Consider the following 27,082-nt stretch of genomic DNA (forward strand, 5'->3'; position numbering starts at 1 on the left):
AGCTTCAAGTGTGAATAGATGTCGAGCTCGAGCAGGTGTATAGAATGGGTGGAGACTTTTTTACGTAGGCATGACGACTCAAGAATCTGCACATCATCATGAGCACCGCCTCCGTTTCCGCGTTGGACTGCCTTTTACGCTTGCCAAAATGGGGTGGGAGGGCATTGGACCTGTGAGTTGGGAGACTTTTCCGCAATGAATGCGGTCACTGTGCTATGGATACACGAATCTCCTACTAAACTGCTACTTCTCTACACACACACGTACAAACGCATCCCCTACCGATAAAAATCCCCCGGATCTCCGCCCTGACTACCACCACTAGGCAACCTCTGCCCCTCCACCTGCTGTACCTGCGGGGGCTGCGGTTGATACGCCTGATACGCCTGCTGCTGCTGCTGCGGCATCCCTCCAGTCTGCTCGCCCCATCCCTGTCCTTGCTGCCCAGAGTAAACACTACTCGGCGACTCAAAACTCTCCGTCCTCTGCCTCGCAGAGGGCAGACCATCCCTATCGCTCCGCTGCTGTTGATACCCCGCCTGCTGGGGCGGGTAGGATTGCTGCTGTTGCTGAGGCGGGTACGTCTCGTACGGCCCCGGCACCTGGCCAAACCCCCCCATCCCCATGCCCTGCTGATGCTGCGAAGAAGGATACGAATGCCGCCCATCCACCGGACTCTCGTATCCCCCCGTCGCGAGCTCCTGCGGGTTCCCGCTATTGAGCGTGTGGATGCTGTTAGGCCTCACTTGCCCCGCAAACTGCTGACCGGGACCTGCAGGATGTGGTGTAGGCGTGGCGTAAGGGTCGCTGGGCGCGGGCCTGGGGCCGGCGGAGATTGGAGCTTGGGGGGAAGGCTTGCGGCGGATTTGGTGCTCCGCGGGTTGTGGTTGTTGTTGTTGGGTAGGAGGGGCGGCTTGTTGGAGGCCGCCGGGGATGAAGTGGAAGGGCGCGGGCCCGTTCGAGGGCTGCACGGGAGCGTGTTGTTGGGGGTAAGGGCTTCCGTAGCCCGGTTGCTGTTGTTGGTTTGACGGAGGTTCCGAAGGAGCGGGGGAGTAGAAGCGTTGGACGTCCGGTTGGGGCGGGAGGTGGGGTTGGCTTTGCGCGGCGTAGGGTTGTTGCGGCGGGTAGCCTGCGGATGACGGAGGGGCTTGTGGGGAGTAGCCTTGTGCGGAGGGTGGGGCTTGAGGTGGGTAGCTGGGTTGTTGTTGGGGAGGGTACATTTGTTGGTTGGAAGGTCGCTGGCGGACGGGGTATTGCTGTTGGTATTGCGGCTGTGACATGGAGGATTCCAGTAGTGCTTCGTAGTCCCGTCGAGCCTTGATGAACTTTTCGTTCAATGATGTGAAGTCGTCTGGAGATATCGTCAGTACACCTTCTCATCCCCTTTTGCAATCATGATCGACACACCCTTCTTCTGCGAATACTTCCCAATCAACTCAATCAACTTCGGCCGAATATTCAACGTCCGCTGATACAACTCATTAATCTCCTCCTCCTCCCTCTCCCCCCTCCTCGCGCCCCCGCCTTCACTCCTCACACTCAACAAACTCAACAACTTCTCCACATTCTTGATCTCCCCAAACACTTCACCCTCCATATGCGCTTCCCGCTCCAACTCCTCTTTCGTCGGGTCCTGCAGCTTCTCCACGTAATTAAGCGGGAAAATCCCCGTGCTCCCTCGCAGACTCCCCTTCCACCAATCTTTGTAGACAGACTCCAAAACGGCAATCACATCCCCCTTTCTGAACGCCAGCTCCCCCGCCTCGGACGGCGTGAAATCATACAGCGCCCGCACCCGACTCACCGTCGCGGCCGTCGTCCCCTGCTGCGTCTGCTGCTGCTGCTGTGCTCCACCCTGCCCCTCACCCATCCCCACCCCTCCATCCTCCTCCTTCCCCCCATTCACCTGCTGCTGACTCCCTCCCGCCCCTTTACTATCCTGCACACTCAACGCCAACGCCTTCTGCAACTCCTCCTCCTCCTTCCTTCTCTCATCCGCCGAAATCTCCTTCTTCACCGGCTTCCCCGGCGGCATCAGTCCGGGCTGCTGCTGCCGTAACTTCCCGTACCCTTGCTCCATAATCCCCAGCTCTGGATTTCTCCCGAACTGCTCCGTCCACGCGCCCATGCGCTCAAGCACTTTCTGTTTAACCTGCGCATGCGTGTTCCGGTCCCCGGCCAACCTCAACAGCGCATCCGTGAAGGCTTTCGACGCCAACTCGCGATGCAGCTCCGCGCCGCAGTTCTGCGAGAGAGCGTTGGCGAGCTCGAGGGTGTAGAGTTGGACGTTGGCGTTGCGGTGGGCAAGGCGTTTGATCAGGGCGGCAACGACTTGTTGGGGCCCCGAGGGGGAGGCGGAGACTTGGTCGCAGACGTCGAGGATGAGGCCCCATGGTTCGGTGGTGAGGTTTTCGTCGGTCGCTTTGGCTGTGCACACACATCTCTGTCAGTTGTTGGAGCCTTGGGGTGGGTTGCGGTGATGCTGAGGGTGGTCTACTTACCCACGGCATTGTCTAGCTGGTTGTTCTGTGCGCGAAACATCTTGACCAGCGCTTATCCAGATGTCAAAAGTGTGGTGGAAGAAGAAGAAGACAAGACATGAAGAAGAGATGTAAGTAGTGCTCTTTCACAGTTGAAGGTCAAGCTCGACTTGCGGCGACCTGGTGGCGTATCTCATGACGAATCACACGCTCAGCCTCCCACCACCACCAGGCGACTTTACGACCAACACCAAATATACAATCGAAGTCGAACAAGACGGCGGTGCCAAAAACAAACAGGTCATCACCCTGCTTCCACATTCCCTCAACAACAGTGATAGTAATAACCTCACCCCTCCTCAGTGACAACAACGCTCATATGTTACACTAAAATGACCACGCACCCAAAACCCTCCACGCATGGCATCCTCACGACGACATCACCACAGCTCCTCCCTCCCCCCCCTCCCCTCATCATCATCATCCCACAACCCCCTCTCCCCCCCGCCAAACCCCTGCTGCTCCTTCGGATACCCAAGATAATCGTGCGTGCCCGCTACACTATACCCCCCTCCTCCACCACCACTACCCCGCGCTGTCCCGACCCCGTTGCGGCTCGGCGGCTGATGTGGCTGGTATGAGGGATGGTGTTGCTGTTGCTGTTGTTGCTGATGTTGATGCTGGTCGTACTCGTATTCTTCCGAGCTGCGCGGGTCGTAGCCCGCGGAGGAGTCGGAGTCTGGGTCGTAGCTTGTGCGCTGCTGGTGCTGCTGGTGCTGCTGGTACTGTTGGTGCTGGGAATGGTGTTGCGGCGCGCCGGCGCCGGTGGCGATGTCGAGGCTCGTGCGTTTTTGGTTGGGAGCGTGCTGTTGCTGCTGCTGTTGGTGCTGAGGGTTGTTATTACTATTCGCGGCTGCCTCACGCTCCTGTTGCTGTTTGCCATCCGTCAGACATCGCGCGCTACACCACGTTGACCCTACTACTATTCACTCACCTGCTGCCACCGCTGGTACTGACTATACTCCACCGGCTGGTTTTGCTGCTGCTGCTGCTCTTCCTGCTGCTGCTGTTGTTGCCGCCTCTGCTTCTGCTGATGCGCCGGCGGGATCTGCACCTGCGGATGCATCATCTGCACCTTCGCCAAGTACGAGTACATAAAATTGCTCAGCAGCACCTGACTGTACAGCGCGCGCCGGGGGTTAGCGAGCTTGATATGCGCCATGCGATATATGGCCCTCTCTTCCAGGATACTGAAGCGAGTCCAGTTGTAGTCGATGTCCGGTTTGAGGATCCGAATGATAGGATCCGGAGAGCTGTTGCGGTCGGATTTGCGGTGTTTCTGCTTCAAGTCGCCGTCGGAAGTCTTCTTCTTGCCGCCGCCAAAGATGGCAGAGAGGAGACCCGAATCTCTAGACTCCTTGTCCCTGTCCTTCTTGGACTCGGAAATCTTTTTGCTCTCCTTCTTCCGCTCTTCGTCCAGCCTGAGGTCTTCGCGGTTGAGCACTATGCTCTCGCGACCTCGCGGAGGCACGTTGCCCTCGATGGAGTTTTGTAAGACATCCAATCTCGCCTTGTCGCCAGAAGGCTTGGAGAGCTTGCTACTCTTCGAAGATTTGATGCTGGCCGTGTCCGAAGCCTGCTTCTCCTCCTTCGCTCTCTCTTTCTCTTCGTCATTCCCGAGGATCCACTTCCAGCTGCTTTTCCGCGAGCCATCCTTCTTCTCCGCTTTCCGGTCCTCGAACGTTGGTACCATCGTGAGGTCATCTGTCCTGGTGGTGCCGCTGCCAGGAAGCGGTGAAGGATGGCCAGAAATATCGTCCAGGGTGGATGACCTATGATGTTCTCTCCCAGGCACAGGTCGCATGTGCGCTCCACCACGTTGGAATGGTCGAATCAGCTCGTGAGAAGACTTGCGCTCCGGTGTTTGCTGTACGAGTCCAGCAACAGGCACTTTCGTGCCATCCGGCAAGGTCTCGATGATATTCGGTAAAGGATTGGTGTTCGTGTATCCGGGTAATTGAGCAGTTGTCCGGCCAGGTCCAGAGGCAAGTCGAGATTGAAACTGCTTGTGCTGTGGACGAGGCGGTTGTTGCTCAGTCTTTTCAGGTGGCGGAGCAGGAGGTCTGGCGCTAGGTCTTTCTTCAGGTGTCGAGCGAGTCGAGATGTCGTCTGTAGTCTGCGCAGCTCCCTGGTGCTGTTCCCGCCACCGCAGGCTTGCCTCTGTCCTGGAAGGGAAAGTGTCCCTCGCCCCACGCTCAGGTGGTGGTGTAGGTTCCGTCTGCACTCTGGTCAAACCCATTATTGGCTCGTCCGCACCAGCAACTGTCGTAGGCTGCGTAGACGAGTCGTCTGACTCTGGTTCAGAATGTCGGTGTGCCGCACGTCTCGAAAACGGCACCCGCTCGCCCTTCTTCAGACTGCCTCTCCTGTACGTCGTGCGTGTTGACCGCTTCAACGACTGCCCGACCGGGGGTAGCATCGGCATGTCCTCGCTGGCCGGAACCTCCACTCCCGAATCCTGCGATCTTCTCACAGTGTCCAGACTCATTCGTCGGATCAACTGCGCCGGATCACTGACCATGTGCTCCAACTCTGACAGCTCGACCGGCGCCTGCCCTTCTACTGACATTCGTTTTGACCTCTTCCGCTCCAGTCTGTCTGCGCCGTCTTGGTAGTCCCCCTTCGTGTCTATCTGGTGCGACAGCATGCTCTTCTTCCTCCGCAGACTGCTACCCGAGCCTTGCCGCTCCAAGCCGTCCACGGACAGCGTGTCCGAATCGCCTGACCTCCTTCGTATTCGGTCCACCTTGTCCTCAATGAACGTCTTGAATTCCTTCGGCGCGAGCTCAGGATGTAGCCGCGCAGGCACCCAGAACAATCGCGATGTGTCATCATCATCCTCCGTATTGCTCGGGGCCACCGTAGGCACAACGCCGCCAAACGAAGGCAAGTCCGGATCGGAAGCGTCCACATTCATAGACATGCGCCGGATCGCCTGCAGATTGCTCAACTCCTGCGCGACAGCCGCCGGGCTGGACTCATAGTCGATGTCGTTCAGCGGAAACGACTGCATCGTCGCATCCGTGCTCGACTGCCGACTCAATCTCGGTGGACTCCCAGGCGACCCGTTCCCATTGGGACTCCCATTCTCCGACCCCCGACTGCTCATCCTCTTCGCTCCCTTCGGACTGATGCTCCCACCATCCCTCTCCACCGGAGTCTGCTCGTTCGACTCCTTCCTCCCCAACGGCACCCGCGGCGGACTCGCGCGGTTCATGTCAAAGTAGCTCCCGTTGCGCCTGCTCGTCTTAGAAGCCCTGGCGTCTATCTGATCCGCCGGCGAGCTTACGAAGCTGTAGGGGCGCGGGTTGCCGTTTGCTGGAGGGGAGAGGGGTTCATCGTGGTCGTAGTAGCTGCCGATCGCTTCGGTGATGTGGTGGCTGTCGTCGGATATGCTGATCTGGGGCGCATGCCCCCTTCGTGCGTTGTACAGGCGCTCGAGCTCCTGCTGTCGCGCGGAGGGCTGTATTAGGGGAGGAGTGTCAACTAGGTCTTACTTGCTTTCCCGAACAGCGCTCCTACTTCTGGAGTGCACGTGCGGTGTCTTGCAGCCCCCCTCTTCAATGGTTGGAAGCAAGAGGTGGGAATGTCTCAACTCACCTGCATATTGGACCAAACCTCTCGCAGAGACAACGCCGTCCCCACTACCCTTCCGCACCCAGTCTCCTGCCCTGTTCTGCACCTTCTCTAGCCCTTTAGCCGGCCCGCAGGCCCTCGTGCTCGCGGTCACACACGCCGAAGCCGATCCGGTTTCACATTCATTGAACGTGCAGGCCGCGGTCGTTCCGCTATAACAATGCTCGGTTCGGAAGTCCACAGGCGGTCATATCGTGGTGCGTGGTGTGTGTAAGGGTCGTGGCAGAGGCAAGCAGTGCCCGTGAATGACGAAGGAGGTCGTTAGCGCGCGGTCTGGTTCTACTGGTCGACCTGCCCGGACTTGGCTCAAGCGCCTTCCTGTGATGAGTGGCGCGAGAACCGCTGCTGTTCAAGGGTCGAGCTTCAACGACATCTCCTTCGACATCTACACAACAAAACACACCGAACGCAATTCTTTGGTGGCAGAATCAATACGCGCATTGAGACTGGAACACACGCAAATCTACACAAGCAGCCCTCGGCCCCGTCCAGGAACGCAATAGATCTGGCTTTTCGTCCTTCGCCGCAGGGCTAGAGTCCGGCGAAAGGTTGCCACAACGCGCCGGGGAGAAAACTCTATACCCCATGGCCATGCGGATGGAGACAACGCCGCTGTGCTCGAACACATGCCAAAGCAATGGCAGACCCGGTGGATCCAGACCACTCTGACTGGAAGTTGTAAGACACTGAAGTTGCAAGACATGGCAATGCTGGTCGTTGAACGGAAGGGTCAAGTCGTTTATTGGCCGGAGAAGACCACCTCTGGCATCTGAGTGCCAGTCCCTCTTGTGGCACTCAGCCCTCGTCTCTCACGTCCTCCTCCAAACTACCCATATCATCACGCTCCCTCCTTCCCCAACGCCTTCACCACCTCCCCCGCCGTCATAACCCCCCCACAAGCAAACCCAAACCCCCTCAACCCCGCCTCATGCTGCTCCCCATCCGCACTCCCACACGCATCACTAACCAACCACGTCTCGAACCCACGATTGAAAGCACTCCTGGCCGTCGTATCGCAGCAGCAATCCGTCATAACACCACAAACCACTAGCCGCTCGACGCCCTTCTTCTCCAGACGCTCCGCTAGGTCCGTGTTGATGAAAGCGTCGTAAGTGTTCTTCTGCACGATTTCGGCAGAGTCGTGGACGAGTTCGCGGATACCGGGCATAAAGTCGCCTTCTTTGCTGCCACGGTGGATGGAGCCCGAGGGGCCCCAGCGGCGGACCAGTTGGTTCTTGTAGGGGGGTTTGAGGTCGGATTCTGGGTGGCCGTGTTGGGTGAAGAGGATGGGGCGGTTGGAGGTGGAGAAGAAGGAATGCAGTTTTTGAATGTTTGGGAGGGCGGAGGTGGCCATGGGGGCGAAGAAGTTTTGCATGTCGATTATGAGGAGGGCTGTTTTGGTCATGATGAGGATGTTGAAGCTTGGAGTGTGCTGGAAGGGGTGGTTTGTCTTTTTGGGTTGAAATGGAGAATGGAAGAGTAACCTCTGATGATAGGAGAATCGCCTTACCAAAGTAGATATATCATGGTGTGTATATAGCTACAGAAGAGGAGAGCAGCATGACGTTCGTCTTCGTTCATCTGCGACTTCCAAGGAAGCAGTGCTGCGACAGCTCTTGACCTTTTTACTTTGTCTTGCGACCTTTATGTTAAATCCTGAGAGCGACGTGTAGAGCGAAGCGTCGCTCCAACCTAGACGTATCCTCTTCCTAGGCGGTGGGAGTTGTTAGAGGACGGGAGGTTTGAGAATATGACGAGAACTTTGAAGTGAATGCATCCCGAATGTGGTTAGGCCGATGACGATCGCTGACCTCATTGTTTTGGAGAGCTCGGCTTCATCCAATGTTGATGTTGCTCCAACTTCTAGTTGTGCTAATAGCATAACAGGTTGCTCTACAGATCCAGTTGAGTGTGGATAGCTGCAGCTCGAGGCAATCAGGGATACCGCGTAAGCATCCGCTCCACATTGACAATCACGAGCAACAACCAAACTAACACCACCTCCAGCTCCAAGTCCAACCATGCCTCCTCTGTTCCGCCCCCTCGCCCTACGTCAACCCCTCTTCACTCTCCGTCCAATTCGAACATTTACAACACTCCGCCCCCTCCGCATCAAAGAAGACGCCGAGCGCAGCCCCGAAGAAATCGAGAAAGCCAAGCAAAAGTCCATGAACAAGCCCGAGGGCAGCAGACACACTGCTTCGAGCGGCGAGGAGGCGGTCGGGGCTGATAGGGAGAATGTGAAGGATCACGATCAGCATATGGAGGAGTTGCAGAAGCAGACGGCGGGGAAGAGTCAGGAGAAGCATCCGGAGGGGAAGTCGTGAGGCGTGGGAGTGTAGGGGAGGCCAGGACAGGGTGTGGGGAGGATGCAGAGGAGTTCTGTGTATATATGTGTAAATGAGGGGTGGGAAATAGCCAGAAGTGTACGAAGTGGTGGCACAACCACATTTTTACTATAGCTCGTGGTTGTTGCATTGTACAACACCTTGCCGAAGTACTGAGAAGGATTTACGTGAACGGCTGCTGACGATTCAGTACTCTAATACGTGTTTTATGGAATCGTAAATCCTCACAACATCCGGAATATTGAACCGCTCATACACCAACCCAGTATGACTTGTCAGTCCAGCAACTCGTTGGACTGGTGCCTCCAGCCGTAAAAAGCAGTGCTCCTGCACCGTAGAAGCCACTTCTGCTCCCACACCCGCATTCACCATACTCTCGTGCACAACGATGCATCGACCCGTCTTCCGTACTGAATCCAGAACAGCAGGCCTGTCCCAAGGGAAGATCGTCCGCATATCGATGAGCTCGATAGAACACCCAAAGTCGTTCTCTGCCGCAGTCAGAGCATTCTGGCACGTATACAGCGGCGTGCCATAAGAAACAATCGTAATGTCCTTTCCTTCCTTCAGCACCTCCGCCTTGCTAAGCGGAAGCGTATACGGCTCCGCAGGAACATGCTCAACAGCCGCCCGATACAAAATCTTCGGCTCCAGAAAGATAACCGGATCCGGACACTCCAGCGACGCCAGCAGCAGCCCCTTCGCCTGCGACGGCGAGCGAGGCGAAACAACCCGCAGTCCAGGCACATGCGAGAACAACGACTCCGGCGACTGCGTGTGATACAACGCCCCATGCCCCACGCCACCCGTCGGCATCCGAATCACCATGCCCCCACAATTATGCTCGTCAGCATTCTCACCATAGCGGTAGCGAATCTTCGCCGCTTCGTTAACAATCTGATCGAAAGCCGGAAACACATAATCGGCGAACTGGATCTCCGCCAGCGGCTTCAGCCCTTCCAACGCCGCGCCCACCGCGAACCCAACGATCCCTTGCTCGGAGAGCGGCGTGTTGAAGACCCGGTCGTCGCCGAACTCGGTCTGCAAGTTCATCGAGCAGCGGAAGACGCCGCCGAAGGCTACGTCCTCGCCGAAGAGGATTACGCTGGGGTCTGTCCGGAGGGCGTGCGCCATGGTTTGGTTGATGGATTGGAAGAGGTTGAGGCGGGTGGTGTTGCCGTTGCGGGCGGCGGAGGGGAGTTCCGGGTTGGCCAGGGCGGATTTGGAGGTGTGGTGTAGCAGTGGCGTTTTGCCGTAGTCGGTTGGGAGGTTCAGGCGCGCTTTGGGGGCGTGGGAGGCGTAGGTCCGGGTTGGTACGTGTGCTCCTGTGGTGGTGGTGCTGCCGCCGCAGCGGCGTAGTATGGGCCGCAGCATGTTGTGGGATGTGTGCTACATTGTGCTTTGTTTCTCTTCTCGATGGAGAGAGGAGGTGGTGTTGTTTGACTGACCGGCTATTCGCGGCGAAGTCGACAACATCCTCGGTTTTACGATGCTGGCATGTGATTGGAGCAGAAGGAGTGATCTAGCCACACCTTCTCTGCGTTCTTCTGGAAGGACTCGATTTCACTTCGGCGACGTCGTGACACAAAGACGACTACAAAAGCCATCTCGAAGAACACAGTGCACTTCAGTCTTCGAACCTCAAACACCTTGACACCGTCTAGAACTCTCGACAAGAAGCAACAATGTGCAAGAAAGCCACCTGCGGAACGTGCAGTAGGCCTCTCTAGGATCATCGACCGTGATGGCTCGCAAGGCTGACTCCCCGCCTAGACAAGAGCACCTGGTGGGGCTGCGGCCAGCATGTGCCGATGGTGATGGACACGATTCCGGAGAACGAGCGCTGCACGTGCGAGCCCAAGGTCGAGAAGGAGGGCAAAGAGTAGGTCTTAACCGTGCTCTTGAAGGTACATGTGACCATCTGGTGCTGACGGGATCTCAGGTACCCGCCTCAAGGTCCGAAGCCTGCATAAACCATCTTGTTGCAGGACTGACGATTCCAAAGGTGCTGCTTTCGGGATGGTGAAGGCTGCTTTCGGTTTTGGAGGTCCGAGCCAGAGTGATGGGAAGGATGAGCTATGAGTGGCGATGAAGTGACGAGATGAACGGGTGAAGCTACAACTTAAGGTACCTTCAGTATTACAGAGAAGTCTCGAGGCAAGCATGGAATGACCATTACCTTGAACTGACACTATCCTGAACCTCCTTGCCCCAATCGCCTCCTGAGCCATTTCACCCAACTTCAGCAGCTAACCTCATAACTATATGTACGCTATCGGGCAGTGCAGGCCCGTCGTCATCTTATCAGAACGTTCCTACTCGTGCTGGAGAAAGCGGACGAGGACTTTGGACCCACGGAGGCACAGCAATGGGCACCAACCTCTTCTGGAGCTCATCGCCAACCATCTGCTCGTCTGCCCACGACATCCTGCCGCTTGGGGACCTAGGTCGCTGTCTCATACCTCTGGGACTGGGACTTCGCAACTGCATTCCGACCATGATCATTCGCATAACTCTTTCAGCTCCCTCGCGCAGCAGTCTCGGCGAGTCCTGGATCGCATCCGCCAGAGATGTCGGCGCTTGCAGTATACTGGCGAAGGCCTCAATGCCCGATTCGAGACAAGAGTCTGCGCCGGAACCGATGGTACCAGCCAGGGCGATGACGAGAGCACCGTTCTTCTTGCCTCGTCTGGCGATCTCCGTGGTCATCTTGCCTTGGGTGGACTGCGAATCAATCATGCCTTCGGCGGTGATCACGACGTCCCATTCCTGTTCGAATAGGCTGTCGAAAGCAAAATGATCATTGATGGCTTCGCTTCGTGGCCGTAGCTGTCCCCCGAGCAGGAGCAAGCCTGCACCGAGCCCTCCGGAAGCACCACTGCCTGGTTCTGTGGATATGTTGCTGCCAAGTATGGAGCTGACGACTTCTGCGTATCTCTCCATGCCTAAGGAGAGTCCCTCCACTTGCTCCGGGGTTGCGCCTTTTTGTGGACCGTAGATGCGTGCGACGCCGCGTTCGCCGCAGAGGACGTTTATGACGTTGCACACGGCTTCGATGTGGACTGTGGTAGGGTTAGCAAGTATTGAATTCACACAGATCGATCCGCTTACCATTACCCTCCCTAAGTCTCGGGTGAAGAGTCTTCAAGCTAATGCTGCTGACATCGACCAGAGATCTTCCTCCCTGTGCCTTTGGCAGCTCGTTATCGTCGGCGTCAAGGAGCTTTACGCCGAGAGCTTGCAGTAGGCCGGCACCGCCGTCGCCTAGATCGGTCAGTATCGCCTGTGTGCTCTTTCATGGCAAAGACTTACTTGTGCCCGAATCACCATAGCCAACAATGATCCTACTGCACCCTTGATCGAGCGCCGCGGCCATCAACTCCCCAACACCGTAAGTGGTGGTCTTCGTCGGATCTCGAGCATCGGTCGGTACCAAGCGCAAGCCTGCCGCAGCAGCCATATCAAGGACTCCAGTAACCACCCCTGATTTTCTGATGATGCCATAGTGCGACTGTACAGGCTCGCCGACAGGACCTGTAACTTGGACCGGGATAGTCTCCCCTCCATGCACAGCGACAACCGCTCGACAGAAGCCCTCACCACCATCGTGCAGCGGTACTTTGCGGATCATCGCTGCCGAATGGTCAACGAGTCGACGAAGGCCTTCTTCAACGCAGTCAGCCACCTCCTCCGGTCCGAGGCTCTCTTTGAAGCCGGATGGTGCGATCAAGATGCGGAGCGGCTCTTCCGGTGAGGGGAAAAGGGCGGAAAGAGATACGTCTTCTTCATGTGCTTCTGCGCCGTCCTGCTTGACGGTGAAAGAGAAGGGGTGGATGGTTTGGTGCTTCATGATGAGTTCAGGAACGAAGGTGGGATGTGAGCGAAGGTGAAGTACGAGATACCGGTTTTTGAATACGATGCGGATCATACGACATGGAACGCAGGCACACGACCACGTTCAAGTACTCTCCCACCATCCTACCAAGTCCTTCCATCTGGACTATTTGCGTCCATCGACTCGAGCACATGTCGCTGCACCCGCTGGCAAGAATGTACAGGACGATGGAGGTGGAACCTACGGATTGCCGGTGAGGGTGAAAATAGTGGTCTTCAGCTTGAGATGCATTGAACGAGGAGCTGGAGAGGCTGTATCGACGGACTTGGTCGTAGGCGTGGCATACCTGGGCGTCTCCGCTATCCAAGGGCTTGCCAAGGGAGTACTGCTATGGACGAGCGTCGATGATAGAGCACTTCATCACAACGTGTGAAGATGTTTTCGATTGCAACAACATCGAGAGTGGCACATTTTGATTGCCACTGTTGTGGAAGACACTCATCGGTGACGATATGAGCTGACCTCCATTGCGACTTTACTCACTCTCTCGCCAAGTGACTTGGATGGGGCCGAGTCGCTTGTCCAAAGTCTTTACCTTCGTGTCAGAAGAGTTAGGAATGGCAATGGGGCTATTCAGATGTTGGCAGTGGGTTTCATGACCACGCGACAACTTACCAAAGATGCTGCGCGCAACAGATTCGGCTATGCGATAAACCCTACGACTCAGGACTCCAAGGCCACCTTCAGCGAGATAGAGTTCCAGCTCCAGCCTTCCTTTTCATTCTCTGTGGATCAGCCCAAGACAGCATCCGGGGAATGAGCAATTACACACGATTCAATCGCTTTTAGGACCGGGCAGTGCTTGCATGTGCTTTCACGGCATTCATGTAGCTGGCCGACGGAGACAGCCCGAGCTATGGCTGTGGTGCTTGGAACGCCTTGGAAGCTCGACAGCACCTCTTCGAATCCAGCGCGGCATGCAGTGGGAGTTACCATGCGCAGCAATCTGGGCTTTGGGGCTTCTCACGGCCCACGTTGGCAAGAAAGCAAAGCCTCCTTCCAAAGAAAGACATGGGTACTCATGCGGCCTCATAAGTCTGGCATTGCCTTCTGATCGACAGCAAAGCACAGCATAGACGGCCAACATGTCCAAATTCGTTAGCAAGTTACACTTCCATCGGACTTACCAGCGAGCAGCACGGGATGAAGATGCATCAATCGACCTTGAACGTCGTGGCACACTTCCACTGCTCAAGTTGAGCAGGTTCGAAACATGGCCTAACGCTTCCACCCTAGATGATATACTGGATGTCTCCGGTGATCGTCTCAGCGACCACGATTCTGCGGAGGAGGAGGCATCGAGCTATGATGAGCAGAAGGTCGATGTTGATTACGTTGTTGTTGATTTTGAGGGGCCGGATGATCCTACAAACCCTTTGAACTGTACGTTTCCGTGGTTATCGGCATGCTTGGTTAGGCATGAGCTGATGTGGTGAGACAGGGAGGTGGAAGCGGAAATGGACGGCGACGATCATTGTTTCTTGCTTTACATTTATTAGTCCTTTCTCTTCGACTATGTTGAGTTGCAACCTTGATACGGAGCATGATTGACTGCCTGCTGATGGTTGCAACCAGGTCACGCCCGCACTAAATATTATTGGGAATGACCTCGACATTCCTGAAGGCCTCGTGCGGCAGCTTGTTATGACCATCTTTCTCTTGGGCTACGCACAAGGCCCGTTCGTGCTGGCACCTCTGAGCGAGCTATTTGGCCGTGTCTGTGTACTTCAGTACGCGAACTTGACCTACCTTGTCTTCAATACGGCCTGCGGCTTCGCACAGACGAAGAACCAACTGCTGGCCTTTCGACTGTTGAGCGGCATTGGGGGTAGCGCACCACAAGCTGTGGGTTCCCTCTTGCGTCCTGTTGTATGCCACTGACGGAATAACTTAGCTCTGCAATGGCGTCCTCGCCGACTGCTGGCGAAAAGACGAACGAGGCAAAGGCCAAGCCGCCTACGGCATACTCACCTTCACCGGCCCAGCCGTTGCTCCCATCGTAGGCGCCTACATCAGCGCGAACGTCAGCTGGCGCTGGATCTTCTGGTCGACCTCCTGCTTCGACGTACTCGTACAACTCCTAGCGCTCTTCTTTCTTTCCGAGACCTACCACCCAAAGATCCTCGCCAACAAGGCAAAGGCGATTAGACTGGCCAATCCGACGAAGACGGTATACACAGTCTACGACGAGCCGGGGAAGAAGTACTCGAAGATCGTGAGGAAGAGACTCATCCTGCCGTTCCAAATGATGTTCTGTCATCCCGCTGTGCAGGCGCCTTCGATTTATCGAGCGTTCTTGTACGGGATCATGTACTTGGTTTTGTCGACTTTCCAGGCTGTGTGGGAAGACAGTTATGGGCAAAGTACGACGACGGCCAGCTTGAATTATTTGTCGCTTGGATTGGGCTTCATCATTGGTTTGCAGATAAGCCATCCGCTGATGGATAAGGTAAGGCCGAGTCAGCACACACCTGGACGAGACGCAGCTGTTGACCATCTTTACAGCTTTACGCCTATCTCAAAGTGTACTACAACCAGGAAGAAGGAGTCGCAGAATGGTACGTCTGCATTAAGATCCCATGCCGTCCGGCCGCAGCGGCTGACAGCAACCAAAGGAGAGTCCCGCCCATGCTCATCGGCGGCATCCTGACTCCAATCGGCCTGCTCATCTACGGCTGGTCAGCACAACACCAATTCCACTGGATCGTCCCCAATATCGGCACAGTGATCTCCTGCATCGGCCTCATCATCGCCTTCCAGTGCTCTCAAGCCTTCATCGTCGACGCCTACTCCCACCAGTACGCCGCCTCTGCCGCTGCCGTCGGGGCATTTCTGAGGACGATGTGCGGTTTCGCATTTCCGCTGTGGGCACCTTGTCTGTACAAAGCGTTGGATGTGGGTTGGGGAAACACTTTGCTTGCGTTGGTGACACTGGTGTTGGCGATTCCGAGTCCGGTTGCGTTGTGGTTTTATGGGCATAAGTTAAGATCCTGGAGTACTTATGGTTGTAGAGCGGACTGATTTGTATACAATTGAGGGCACTCGATGTCTTCGTCGCAGCACTTCCGGAAGAACGGAAGGTCATCTGATCGATTGATGTCGCTCAGAGCCAAGCGTTGAGCACGCCATCTACGCTGCAGATGATTGACACGCCCTTGCATTTCTGTGATCTGCCGTGCATCAACCTAAGGTTTGGAACAGATGTCGCTCAACCATCCGCCCACTTGAGTCATTTCGACAACGCATGGCGTCTTTTGGCGGTCAAGCAAGGGCCGGAGGCGAGAACCTGCTGGCTTGGTTTCACAGCGTCCGAAATGTCACCTTAGCTCGTGATCAAAGGCGTCATTTGGCCTGCATCACTAGTCACAAATCACGCAACGCGGTTGGTGAAGACATATGTCTCGCAGCATCCCTTCATTTGGCAACTATGTCTATCGGTCCAATTGTCTGAACGAATATCAGCAACAATGTCCGTCGACTTTGGTCCCATCCCACTACCACATTCACCTCTCCAGGACTACTTCGACCGGAAATACCGTAGGACTAGCGAGACTACATCAGCTGCTTCCTCTGCTGTTACTTCGCCGCTGGGTGACTGTTCGGTGGTTGAGCAGCACCTCGTCAAAGCTCTTGCTGATCTGGCGAAGAAACAAAATATCGAAGCGACCATCTTGTCCAGCAGAGAGCAGCGCGACGAACATCCTCACTTTGGAGCAGATGAAAGCACACAGCGCCGGGAATCTCTCGCAACGTCTTCAGGGTATGCGGCTGCACTGGCGACCGGACTCATGAAGCGACGCCGTGGCCAGACTGGAGCAGATGCTGCGTCTCGTCGGCCGTGAGGAGCCATTGACGTACTCGAACACATCTTACTCCCGCCGATGGTTATGCCGAGGACGCGGCCATCGGTTCTTCGTCGGAGTGACCCTTCACGGAGATCAAGAGGATTCCCTGGGCGCTTCACTGGTACACTCTTTCCGCCCTTCAGCCGGCAAGAGGTTGGCGCCGCCGTTGTCTTCTTTCTGGTCAAGGAAACACGATGCCTTTCATAGCCACCGTGTCCTGGCCAGGCCTGCAACGATCAACTGCATTTCCCCATCGAAACATCTATTGCGGCGTGTCTAACATTAGTCAGTTTGTGCGTAGGCAGTGGTTCTCGGCGGCACAGGACGGCTTTGTTGCGCAAGGGGCTTTGGTGGATGGGAATTGGACGTCGTAGGCAGAGGCCATGGATAATCATGGGGTGCCAGGATACGAAAAGGTCGGTGGAGTATGTGGAAGGCACCTAGACTTCTGGCGCCGCAGCTGGAAATATGCATGCTGGAAGGACGGCTGTGCACGGGTAGTCGGGGTGTATTGTATGGAGCTGCTAGGTTGAGCAGAACAACACAGCAACTGACGTTGGTGCTGAGATTCGATGCCGGCAGAGCGAGTGTTCAGTCAAAATACAGCAGTCAGCGTCTGTATCTCTTCGATCACCAATCAAGTGGTTGGAGCCAACTCCCCTGTGACAGGATGGAAACCCTTCATCAATACCTGTTTTGCTCTCTCCTCCTCCGGCACCTCTTCCCCTTCCGGCGGCATCAACGGCCTCCCTCTCGGATCCTTAGCCCGAAAGGCCTCATCATCACTCCTTATTTTGACGTTCCGTGGCATCAATCGCAACTCCCTCGCGCTATACTCTAAAAGAACCTGACGGCAACCTTCCAGCCCCTCGGCCGAGAGTGTCATGAGTTTCCGTTGCTCGTCATGCGCCCATAAGGCATGGACTTTGATCATTCCCTGGGAGTCGGCCAGATGGCGCAGTTCAGATGTCACTTCCTCCACCGGTCCTCTAAGCTGCAGCAGCAATCTCACAATCTCCGCCTGCTCTTCGGATGCTGAAGCTTGCTCAACCGCGCAAGCCAAAGCCGTCGCTCCGTCCATGTCTTCAATGGACGGGAACTCCGTGACGACCAATGTGCGTGGCTGTGTTTGAGCAAGGGGAGGAAGGCTGGAGTTGTGCTGTGGACTGGCTTCCTGCCGAGTGTAAAACGGGACTATGTGGGAACACTCAATTTATAGCCTTTGCCCACCCTTTTCTCCGGCAAAGCCTGGGCGGTTCTGCCATCTTGGTTCTGCTGCATAAAGTGTTGCTGTTATTCCTGAGCTGGAAGTGTGTGGTTCTCCGGTAAGGATTCCAAGCTGCGGCTGAAATCGTACAGTGGAGAACGCCTGGCGGTGGCGAGGCTGCGCTGGCACGGAAACATCAACGTAGTGTTATAGAGCCATAGTCACTCTCAGTGTTGTACGATAAAAGGTGAATGGATCTTGAGTTGAGTTCTTGATCTTCCATGGATGTGCACGTAGAACCCGACACCCTGGAGATCGGTGAAAGAGCCAGTGTGCTACAGTCGCTCGATCCACACCTCAGTAGACTAAAACCGCAGAAAGCAAAGGTCATGCTCCAGATCAGCAGTAGGGCATGTAGCTGGCAGCAATCCACCAGAGGGAAAGAGCAGGGTTAACGGTCGGCACCCTTAAGGTACGACGCTGAAGCGAGAGCGAAAGCGCTGGTTCACCGAGGAGCGCCGATGTATAAAGACTCGCTCATCTGCCATGTTAGTCGGCAGAGAGAGACACATCATAGCAGAGTTTCCTCCCTAACACGCTGCAATGGCATCCAAACTTGTGCTCTTGACCGGCGCGAGTGGCTACGTTGGTTTCCGCACACTGCATGCCCTCCTCGACCATGGCTTCTCCGTTCGCGCCGTCGTTCGCTCGTCGAAAAAGGCAGAGAGTATTCGCAACGAGCCAGTGCTTCGAGGAACAACTGAGCGCGACCTGAGCTTCGCCATCGTGCCAGATCTCGGCGCTGCCGGCGCGTACAACAATGTCATGGCCGATGTGACATACATCGTTCACGTCGCCTCGCCACCACCCGCAGAGCCCGAACCCAGTCAGACGCTCGAGGACAGCATCGTCAAGCCTGCGGTGGCATGCACACTAGAAGTCCTCGAGGCCGCCCGCATAGCCGGGACCGTCAAGCGCGTCGTCATCACATCTTCCGTCATTGCGACTGTGCCAACCTCGCTGCTCATGGGTACCCAGCACGACGAAGCCTTCGGTCCTGAGTACCGGGCGGAAGAGATCCAAGCGCCGTACATGAACAACGCGATGTTTGCCTACGCGGCGAGCAAGATTGCAGCGTTACGGCGTGCAGAGGAGTGGATCGCTGCTGAGAAGCCGCAATTTGATGTCATCCATATCCATCCGACTTATGTGCTGGGTAGAGACGCGCGGAGCGGCAGTCTGGAGAATTATCCCAGCAGTACCAACGACATCGTTCTCAATATCACCCAGGGAAAGCAAGACCCGATGCCCAGAGTGATGTGCTCAGTTCACGTCGACGACGTGGCCGAAGCGCATGTTCGCTCGCTGGACGGCAAAGTGCCAGGAAACCAGAGCTTCGTACTGAACTGTACATATCCCGCACATCTGCAGTGGGATCATGTAAAGGATATCGTGGCGGAGAAGTTCCCCAAAGCGGTTGACAGAGGCATCTTTCCGAACAACGGGTCGTGTACCACCTTACCAGGCAAGGTGGACAGCAGTAAGACGGAGGAGGTGCTCGGGATCAAGCACGAAGACTTTGAGAATCAAGTCACCAGCGCCATCGGGCAGTATCTTGAGGTATGGGAGTCGGAGAAAGGAGAGTAGAGTAAAGATGGAAGCCGCATTCCCCGAGTCCCCTAGACCAGGGATAGTCCGTGCACAAAATGCTTCGTCCTGCCAATTCTTTGGCGCAAAGTCTTGACTCTTCCATCCATCAACAGCCACTCGCTCGTATCGAGAATCAGTCAAAGGAGTAACAGGCTCAAGATAGTGGGAGAAGTATTGATGGAGAACGGTCTTAAACGCGTTCAAGAGCTACAAACTCCGCCAAGCAGCTGTTTGACTTCCATTCGACCCGAAAAAGTCCGGCGTTTTGACTCCAACAACACGAACATGGACAGCTGCGTATATATTAAGGACGCAATGCCATGTTCATTGCCAAAGCCTCGAGAGTCGGAACACCAAAGCTCCAGGCCAACATCAGATATCTTGAACCAAGACGATCCATCATGATGGCCCCTCTCATTGCTCTCGAAGAACACTTCGACACCAGCCTCTTCCCGTCTGATGCTCTTCACGAGAACTTGCCATCTCATCTGACCGAGCGCTTGCACGACCTTGGAGAGGGAAGGATCAAGAATCTCGACGCAGGCAAGACTTCACTCCAAGTACTCTCCCACATCGGATGCTGGACTCCTGTTAAAGAATGCGTTGAATCCAACGACCGTCTCGCTGCAGCATGCAGACAGTACCCAGATCGATTTGCTGGTTTCGCGCAACTTCCGATGCAGGATCCGCAGGCTGCTGTTAAGGAATTGGAGCGAACGGTTCGGGAGCTGCGGTTCGTGGGAGCGCTGCTGAACAACCATACCGAGGATGGATCGATGTATGATGATCAGAAGTTCTGGCCTGTATTCGAGCGGGCGGTTGAGCTTGATGTGCCGAGTAAGGCGAACAGATGTCGTCGCTCATCTAAAGAGCTTGCTAATTCTGTTTAGTATACATCCATCCAACATATCCGGCAGAGAACATGGAACGTCATTACAAAGGATCGTTTTCGCCTGGCGCCGCGATCATGATGAGTACTGCGGGATGGGGCTGGCACAGCGAGACTGGTCTGCACATCCTTCGACTCTTCGCCAGTGGTCTGTTTGACAAGTATCCGAAGCTGAAGATTGTGAGTCGATATAGTCCTCTGTTCGCATTGCAGCCTTCGCTAACAAGATCAGGTCATCGGTCACATGGGTGAACTTCTGCCCTACATGCTCGACCGCATCATTCACAGCAGCCGCAACTGGGGCAAGTTCGAGCGAGACCTGCGCACCGTCTGGCGGGAGAACATATGGGTCACGTCAAGCGGCATGTTCACGCTCCCACCACTGGAGTGTTTGCTCAAGATGTCGTCGGCAGATCATGTGATGTTTAGCGTTGATTACCCTTTCTCGTCGACGGAGACTGGCCTGCAGTTTGTCGAGGAGATCGAGAAATCTGGACTATTCAACAAGGAGCAGTTTGAGGGGTTTTGTCACGGGAACGCTGAGAAGCTATTGAAGGTTGACATTGCTGGGAAATAATCCGTATTGGTTTAGCAATTGTGGTCGTTCATGCGGTCAAGATAGCAGTGCTGTGGTCACATCAACAATATAATTTGATCGTCCAGCTAGATTGGATTGAATGAGTTCTGCGTTCGATGCTCATTCCAGCTGTTCACATCGTCCGTCACGGACCGTGAACTTCCAGGAGTCCTGTCACGTGCAAGGCTTGTCCACCTGCCGGAAGTAGACTAGACTGCGCGGAGAGACCTCCCCGAGTTCCATCTCACCTTTTGAGGCATCATCTTCAACGATAAAAGCGAGACACGTCCACCGCGGCCGCGTTACTAACCAGACTGCAGCTGGGCGTCTTGCTAGCTGGTGTCGTAGCCCGCAGGATGTCATCGACAGTAAGCGCGTCTCTCGTCCTCGCGCAGACTGCCAGATTAACCTCTTACCGGTCTGTCTGACAAACCAGCAAAGACGAGTAAGTCCAGCATTTACTCTGTTGCCTGAGATGTGGTATCCGTCCCGCACAATGCACCGCTTCAGGACTTCAGGCGGACCGAATCCGAGGCTACTGTTACCATTACTGTCAGCCGCACGATGAAAGCAATGCGTCGACCCTTTGCAGCAAGGCGTCTCCTATACGGGTGTAACGTCCCAGCACCATACGTACTGGTGTTGCCCATCATGGCTGACATGGGTCTCCCGCCTCGCTTTCTGTTGCGAGACACGACTGTGTACTGGAGTAGAATCAGGCTGCCGCAATCCTCATCCGTTCAATAAGTATGCGTTCTCCAGTTACCCGCAGTAATGATCAAGCATCACCCAAGCTAAGAACCGGATACAGCCGGGATGCTGTCTTCGTCTGGACTCTGGTCATTGTGTATTGCAGTTCTACTACTCTCCCAAGCAGCACACGGAGCACGGAGTCATCCCAACCGATACCGTTACTCCCAGAACGGAGGACCTGAGCTCTACAATGGCTATAACGCCATCCAGGAGACGATCTTGCCTGGCGCGGGATGCACTACGCGTCCACCTCCGGAGATCAAGGCACCCAAGAAGAATGTCTGGGCAGATCTAACCAGGATTGAGAAGCATCAGGTTGGGAGGTGGGTTAAGAACCGGAACGAATTCAAAGGCTACGAAATCGACTACATGCAGATTCTGACGCCTAACAAAACTGATGTATACATTGTTCGCCCCAGTGTTACAATGCTGCTTGCTGATTTAATGGCCGGCCAAGATCCTGCAATATCTGGACCACGATGGCGAAGAGCCCAGCAGGTATGCAAACGTGGTGGTGTACGACTCGAAAAGCGAGCAGCCGCAGAAGGAACACTTACGCGTAGGGCCGCTCCCGGTGACGAATGCAACCACTTGGGAGCCCCTAAGCTACCCATACACGAGCAAAGACGGCAAGATTCGATGTCTGGCAGGCGCAACAAAATGGCACGACTACGACAAATTCATTGCCAACATAACCGATCCGGTCAAGGATGTCACCAAAGACCTCTGGAACCTCACGGCTGACGAGTGGTTTCCCTTGTCTCAAGACCCGCTATGGCAGTACGACGAGAAGATTACGGAGTGGTCACAGTTCTGGGCTTGGGGTACTGGTACCTCATCCACTCTCTTACCATTGGGTTTGTACAAAAGGCGGCCTCCATTGTTCGAAAAGATGCTGATAATATGAGAGGGCTTTACTTCAAATGCAGCTTTGACTTGTACAAGAGCGACCCGTCGAGCTGGAAATTTGAAGGATGGCTATACAACAACAAGTTCTATGTAAGTGTCATTGGTGAAATCGTGGTGGAGATTTGCTTACTCTGGCCCCTTTCCTTCTCGCAGTCGACAACCGAAGAATTTCGAAACGCATACTCCTCGCCCAGATTCGAAAAGCTGCCTCCCAATATCGACGGACCATGGACACGTACCGATCAAAAGGGACCTGTACTGCCGTTGGATACCGAAGCACCACCGATGCCTGTTGCAAAGTCGGCCAGGTTCTCAGTGGACCATGACCGGAAGTATGTGCAATGGATGGGCTTCTCATTCTACATGGGCTTCCGAGAGGATGTTGGCATGAGTCTGTGGGACATTCGGTTCAAGGGGGAACGTATTCTGTATGAACTTTCTATGCAGGAGGCACTGGCGCACTATGTAAGTCTTGAGGTGGCTTGGTCTTTTCTCTTCGAGCTTGAGAGCGATGCTAATGTACGCCTGTCTCTAGGCCGGGAATGATCGTAATTAAAGATTGACTCCTTCCGTCGATCTCGCTTTGACACGACCTACAGCCGTCACTTCTGGCACAGCCTACGTAAGACATTATGCATCTATCTCAACTCGTGCCGCAGTTGACAGCATACTCTTTCAACGCTACAGCTGGACAGTGCATATTCGATGGGCAATCTAGACGAGCTCATGCCTGGCTTTGACTGCCCAACACATGCTTCCTATCTGAATCTTACGGTTCTCGGTCCTTGGGAAGAGAAAGTCAAGAACGGTTCGTGGACCTCTTGGTAGCCGCCATTGAAGTGACTGACCGTGTCGCTAACATGATGACGTTCGATCTAGCCATCTGTCTCTTCGAATACGACGCCGACTACTCGATACAAAGGCATGCTACAGAGTCCAACACGAAGAACATATATTTTGTCGTACGTACCATTACGACCGTTGGGAATTACGACTATAGCTTCAGCTACGAGTTCTACATGGACGGGAGCATTCAGGTGGTGGTGCGAGCTGCTGGGTGTAGGTTTCGAGAGAACTTCAAGCGGCGGGTAACAACAGCAGCTGACAGCTGCACCAGACATCGAGGCTGCATACTATGCTCACAACAGCGACTACGGCTACCAAATCCACGACGCTCTCTCCGGCGCAATGCACGATCATGTCCTGAACTGCAAGGCTGACTTTGACGTAAGTCCGAAGGCCCCTCTCACGCCATGGACGATGCCCTCTAACCCGCTCTTGGTGCTCACAGATCCTCGATACAGCCAATACCATGGAGCTGGTGACAGTCACCCCTGCCACAGAGAACTACGTCTGGTCTGACCAGCCGCGCCACACCATGAAACTTGTCCGCTCCCAAATCGAATCGGAGGACGATAGTAGGCTTCATTGGTCTGGAAATGGTGCTACCCAGTACCGCATCATCAATACCGACAAGCCGAATAAGTACGGCGAGTACCGTGGCTACGTATGTCACATGCCCATGTCCCTCCACATGCATCAGAACTCACTGACCTCTCTACTCCCCAGCGTATCTTGCCCTCGCAAGGCACGATCCACCTCTCCGCCTCCAACTCGAGCAACCTCGCCAACGCTGTCAATTGGGCATACCACGACCTCCAGGTGACCAAACAAAAAGACACCGAACCTCGCTCCTCTAACCCTTCGAACTACAACAACGTGTACGACCCCCTCGTCGGCTTCGACCACTTCTTCGACGGCGAAAGTCTCCAGCAAGAAGACCTCGTAGTCTGGTTCAATCTCGGAATGCACCATATACCTCATACTGGTGATCTGCCGAACACCGTCTTCACGACGCCGCATTCGGCGGTGCAGATCACCCCCTCAAATTTCTTCGATCGTGATGAGAGTCGCGACACGGTGAACATGATCAAGTTGGACTGGAAGGCTGGGAAGGGCCACGTGGAGACGTTCGGGCAGGCGCAGCAGGTTTGTGTAGCGGATGTGCCGCATTATTGAAGATACGAATACAAGGAGGTGTGCCGGGGTTGAACACTTTGCTTCTGACGACGAGCTATCCAGTCCAGCCCCTTTCATCCCTGACAAGTCGCACGCCAAACGCTCATTATAACGACACAGCTCTAAACAAGGAGAGGGTATCACAAACTTAATCGAAAATTCAAGCTCCCACCCCAACCGCCGTCCCAGCCTTGATCTCCTCGACCCCGACATCCGGCCTCTTCTCGTCGAAACCAGGACTTCTCGTCTCCGCCCTTCGGACTGCATCGTCCCTCTCCTTTCTCAGCTTCTTCATCTCCTCTTTATCCGCGTCCCGCTCTTTCTGCACTTTCTGATACCGCTCATAGCTCTCCCTCAACTCCATCTTCAACGCCTCAAACGCCTCGTGCAGTGACGACTTCTTCGAGACACTTTCATTATACCGCATCTCTAAGCCTTCTTTCGCTTCGCTCTGGGAAGCAAGTTTCGCCTGCGCTTCTGCGAGTTCGGATGCGAGGGTTTCGTTGCGTTTAGCGGCGGCCTCGAGCTCGGAGCGTTGGGTGGAGGTTGAGGAGAGATGGGCGTCATGCTCGGTTTGCAGAGTCTGGAGGGCTGCTTGGGAGGTGGAGAGTTCTTGCTTGGTGGAGTCGAGTTGCGTGGTGAGGTCCTGTTGGGCGGCTTGGGCGGTTTGGGCGGTATGTTCGGCTGACCTGAGGCTTTGCTCGAGGGCCTGCGTGGTTATTTCGAGGTCTTGTAGCTTGTTTTGTAGGGTTGAGAGCTCTGTCTGCGCTGTCTCTGCGTCCTTTATTGCTGCTTCGACGTCTGCTCGAAGTGCTGCCGCTTCGCGCTCGTGCTCTGCGCGAAGGTCGGCGTGAGTTTGATCGAGTTCCTTGATCTTCTCGTCGTACGACGTCTGCAGCGTGTTGACACGATCCTCGCCCTCCTTCGTCAGCCGCGAGACCTCCTCTGCATGCCCGTTCTCTTGCTCCTGGTGCGAGCTCTCCAGGACCTTGACCCTCTCTTCACCCTCCTGCTTCATCAGCGCAACTTCATCCGCATGCCCCTTCTCCACCTCCCTCAACTTCTCCTCCAACCCCACAGCCTTCTTCCGCTCTCTATTCCGCTCCTGGGTCAAGCTCTCCGCGATTCTCAACTGCCCTTCCAACTCCCGTGCCAACTCCGTTTGCAGCCCGGCGACCTCGTTCTCCTTCTCTCGCTGCAGACCTTTGTGCTTCGTCTCTAGTTCCTCGAGGTTTTGGCGTAGTGTCTCTGCTTCCTCTGTGGCAGTGGTGGCCTCCTTCTGCGCGGCGGCAAGATCGCGTTGATAGTTGGCGACTTCATCTTCGGAGACCAAGATCTTCTTCGAGCCGGACACGCTTGGGCTAGGTGTAGTCGACCGTTTGTTCTCGATGAGTCCATTCAGGTTGTCTGTAGATGCTGCGGCCGCGCTCTTTGGCCCTTTGATCTTGGAAGAGTTGTTACCCATTGTGGGTGGGAAGATACTGAATTACTGAATGAAATGGAAGATTGACATAGAAACCCGACCCAAGAAACCAAACGCAAGAAGAGAAGCCTCCCCAACGGCATGAAGTTTGCATCAATGAGGGAACAGTCCTTCGGTTACGAGACAGGAAATTACCCAAGCACCCTACCGTGGCCCCTGCAGGGGGTCGTAGTGCCGTCGATCAAGACGGAACGACATTAGCATTCACTTGCACGTGATGCGCGTGCAAGTTGGTGAATAGTCATGTGACAAAGATGTTGAAGTGAATGCGAGAGAGTTCATCTGTTGTTGTCGACAAGCACAACGTGGCGATACCGATACGTCGTCCAACCGCCAGTGGGACCTGCATGTAACCTCGTGTCGTACCTGCATCTCGCCTCCTCCCCGTGTGGAGGAGCCGCGCCACAGCCGATACCACAGCGAATCGCACGCTCACACTGCGTGAGCCCAAAAAAGCCTGGCTCCACGCGTCGAGGACAAAGGCCCCTGCCAATACCTCACTTTCAATATCACATTATTCTTTCTTCTTACTCCACCAACACAGCACAGCGCAATTCCATTCTCACCACTTCCACATATTCCAGCACATTTCTTGCTCACGAGCATCACATTCGCTACATCGCATTCCAAACAACAAACATGAAGTTCACCCTCATTGCCCTTGCCGGCCTCAGCGCCCTGGCCACAGCCCAAACCACCGCCGTCGACGCGACCGAACAAGCCGCCTCCATGGCCAGCGCCGCAAATGCCGCAAACGCCGCCGCCGCCTCCTCAATGGCGCAGCGCATTTCGAACCAGCGCGCCTCGCAGACTTTGGTGGGCGAAGCGGCGTCCGAAGCCGCTGTCAACAGTGCGGCTGTGAACAGCGCTTTGAGCGAGATCTCTGCGCTGCAGGGCACGATCGCGAGCGCTGAGGCGAGTGTCCTGAGCGTGCAGAAGACGGCGATTGCGACGTTGAGCAAGCAAGTTGCTACTGCGACTGGTAGGTGGAGAACATCTATGCGCTGCTGCGGCGCAAGGGAAGTAGACAGTGCTGACGTAGCGAACAGGTGATGCGAAAACATCGCTATCCGCTGCGCTTGCCAGCCGGACCAAGAAGGTCGGCAATATCCTCTCCAGCGTTACTCAGACCGGCAACTCCCAGCAAACTGGCTTGAACCCTTCCGCGCAAGCTTCTTCATCGTCTGAGGGCATGGCTGCGGCGACTGGTGCGCCTCTCATGGCTGCTGCGGCTATTGGTGGTGGTGTTCTGGCTGTCGTTGGCTTGCTATAGGGGCATTGAAAATGGGAAAAGGGTTGGAGTTCGGCTGCATTAATGGCGGTGGGCTGGG

At 55.3% G+C, this 27,082-nt stretch overlaps 14 protein-coding genes across 14 annotated transcripts; 7 read left to right on the forward strand and 7 right to left on the reverse strand.

Moving 5' to 3' along the window:
• Positions 1 to 278: 278 nt before the first annotated feature.
• HSE1 (ESCRT-0 subunit protein hse1) lies at positions 279 to 2,541 on the reverse strand (the record flags this gene model as incomplete). Its single annotated transcript, XM_064808317.1, has 3 exons — positions 279 to 1,351; positions 1,408 to 2,427; positions 2,502 to 2,541. 3 exons carry the CDS (start codon positions 2,539 to 2,541, stop codon positions 279 to 281), a joined length of 2,133 nt encoding a protein of 710 aa, XP_064653460.1.
• A 379-nt stretch (positions 2,542 to 2,920) lies between these two features.
• LTR77_011106 (uncharacterized protein) lies at positions 2,921 to 6,146 on the reverse strand (the record flags this gene model as incomplete). Its single annotated transcript, XM_064808318.1, has 3 exons — positions 2,921 to 3,412; positions 3,475 to 6,003; positions 6,141 to 6,146. 3 exons carry the CDS (start codon positions 6,144 to 6,146, stop codon positions 2,921 to 2,923), a joined length of 3,027 nt encoding a protein of 1,008 aa, XP_064653461.1.
• Positions 6,147 to 7,014: 868 nt separating this feature from the next.
• LTR77_011107 (uncharacterized protein) lies at positions 7,015 to 7,581 on the reverse strand (the record flags this gene model as incomplete). Its single annotated transcript, XM_064808319.1, has 1 exon — positions 7,015 to 7,581. One exon carries the CDS (start codon positions 7,579 to 7,581, stop codon positions 7,015 to 7,017), a length of 567 nt encoding a protein of 188 aa, XP_064653462.1.
• Positions 7,582 to 8,197: 616 nt separating this feature from the next.
• LTR77_011108 (uncharacterized protein) lies at positions 8,198 to 8,503 on the forward strand (the record flags this gene model as incomplete). Its single annotated transcript, XM_064808320.1, has 1 exon — positions 8,198 to 8,503. The coding sequence occupies one exon, from the start codon at positions 8,198 to 8,200 to the stop codon at positions 8,501 to 8,503; it is 306 nt and encodes a 101-aa protein (XP_064653463.1).
• Positions 8,504 to 8,710: 207 nt separating this feature from the next.
• On the reverse strand, positions 8,711 to 9,898 carry LTR77_011109 (uncharacterized protein; the record flags this gene model as incomplete). Its single annotated transcript, XM_064808321.1, has 1 exon — positions 8,711 to 9,898. One exon carries the CDS (start codon positions 9,896 to 9,898, stop codon positions 8,711 to 8,713), a length of 1,188 nt encoding a protein of 395 aa, XP_064653464.1.
• Positions 9,899 to 10,828: 930 nt separating this feature from the next.
• On the reverse strand, positions 10,829 to 12,374 carry LTR77_011110 (uncharacterized protein; the record flags this gene model as incomplete). Its single annotated transcript, XM_064808322.1, has 3 exons — positions 10,829 to 11,586; positions 11,636 to 11,788; positions 11,837 to 12,374. The coding sequence occupies 3 exons, from the start codon at positions 12,372 to 12,374 to the stop codon at positions 10,829 to 10,831; spliced, it is 1,449 nt and encodes a 482-aa protein (XP_064653465.1).
• A 1,130-nt stretch (positions 12,375 to 13,504) lies between these two features.
• Positions 13,505 to 15,440, forward strand: LTR77_011111 (uncharacterized protein; the record flags this gene model as incomplete). The annotated part of the gene is made up of 5 exons (XM_064808323.1): positions 13,505 to 13,831; positions 13,995 to 14,264; positions 14,314 to 14,868; positions 14,925 to 14,977; positions 15,035 to 15,440. 5 exons carry the CDS (start codon positions 13,505 to 13,507, stop codon positions 15,438 to 15,440), a joined length of 1,611 nt encoding a protein of 536 aa, XP_064653466.1.
• Positions 15,441 to 15,886: 446 nt separating this feature from the next.
• Positions 15,887 to 16,261, forward strand: LTR77_011112 (uncharacterized protein; the record flags this gene model as incomplete). The annotated part of the gene is made up of 1 exon (XM_064808324.1): positions 15,887 to 16,261. One exon carries the CDS (start codon positions 15,887 to 15,889, stop codon positions 16,259 to 16,261), a length of 375 nt encoding a protein of 124 aa, XP_064653467.1.
• Positions 16,262 to 16,901: 640 nt separating this feature from the next.
• On the reverse strand, positions 16,902 to 17,345 carry LTR77_011113 (uncharacterized protein; the record flags this gene model as incomplete). The annotated part of the gene is made up of 1 exon (XM_064808325.1): positions 16,902 to 17,345. The coding sequence occupies one exon, from the start codon at positions 17,343 to 17,345 to the stop codon at positions 16,902 to 16,904; it is 444 nt and encodes a 147-aa protein (XP_064653468.1).
• A 729-nt stretch (positions 17,346 to 18,074) lies between these two features.
• On the forward strand, positions 18,075 to 19,118 carry LTR77_011114 (uncharacterized protein; the record flags this gene model as incomplete). The annotated part of the gene is made up of 1 exon (XM_064808326.1): positions 18,075 to 19,118. The coding sequence occupies one exon, from the start codon at positions 18,075 to 18,077 to the stop codon at positions 19,116 to 19,118; it is 1,044 nt and encodes a 347-aa protein (XP_064653469.1).
• A 407-nt stretch (positions 19,119 to 19,525) lies between these two features.
• On the forward strand, positions 19,526 to 20,587 carry LTR77_011115 (uncharacterized protein; the record flags this gene model as incomplete). The annotated part of the gene is made up of 3 exons (XM_064808327.1): positions 19,526 to 19,958; positions 20,012 to 20,190; positions 20,243 to 20,587. 3 exons carry the CDS (start codon positions 19,526 to 19,528, stop codon positions 20,585 to 20,587), a joined length of 957 nt encoding a protein of 318 aa, XP_064653470.1.
• An 816-nt stretch (positions 20,588 to 21,403) lies between these two features.
• Positions 21,404 to 24,268, forward strand: LTR77_011116 (uncharacterized protein; the record flags this gene model as incomplete). Its single annotated transcript, XM_064808328.1, has 9 exons — positions 21,404 to 21,739; positions 21,798 to 22,197; positions 22,251 to 22,339; positions 22,403 to 22,714; positions 22,937 to 23,057; positions 23,129 to 23,308; positions 23,367 to 23,476; positions 23,541 to 23,756; positions 23,819 to 24,268. The coding sequence occupies 9 exons, from the start codon at positions 21,404 to 21,406 to the stop codon at positions 24,266 to 24,268; spliced, it is 2,214 nt and encodes a 737-aa protein (XP_064653471.1).
• A 160-nt stretch (positions 24,269 to 24,428) lies between these two features.
• On the reverse strand, positions 24,429 to 25,733 carry LTR77_011117 (uncharacterized protein; the record flags this gene model as incomplete). Its single annotated transcript, XM_064808329.1, has 1 exon — positions 24,429 to 25,733. One exon carries the CDS (start codon positions 25,731 to 25,733, stop codon positions 24,429 to 24,431), a length of 1,305 nt encoding a protein of 434 aa, XP_064653472.1.
• Positions 25,734 to 26,390: 657 nt separating this feature from the next.
• LTR77_011118 (uncharacterized protein) lies at positions 26,391 to 27,024 on the forward strand (the record flags this gene model as incomplete). Its single annotated transcript, XM_064808330.1, has 2 exons — positions 26,391 to 26,733; positions 26,801 to 27,024. The coding sequence occupies 2 exons, from the start codon at positions 26,391 to 26,393 to the stop codon at positions 27,022 to 27,024; spliced, it is 567 nt and encodes a 188-aa protein (XP_064653473.1).
• Positions 27,025 to 27,082: the final 58 nt, after the last annotated feature.

This window comes from Saxophila tyrrhenica (assembly GCF_035928015.1).
Source record: "Saxophila tyrrhenica strain CCFEE 5935 chromosome Unknown scaffold_32, whole genome shotgun sequence".
Lineage (NCBI taxonomy): Eukaryota > Fungi > Ascomycota > Dothideomycetes > Mycosphaerellales > Extremaceae > Saxophila > Saxophila tyrrhenica.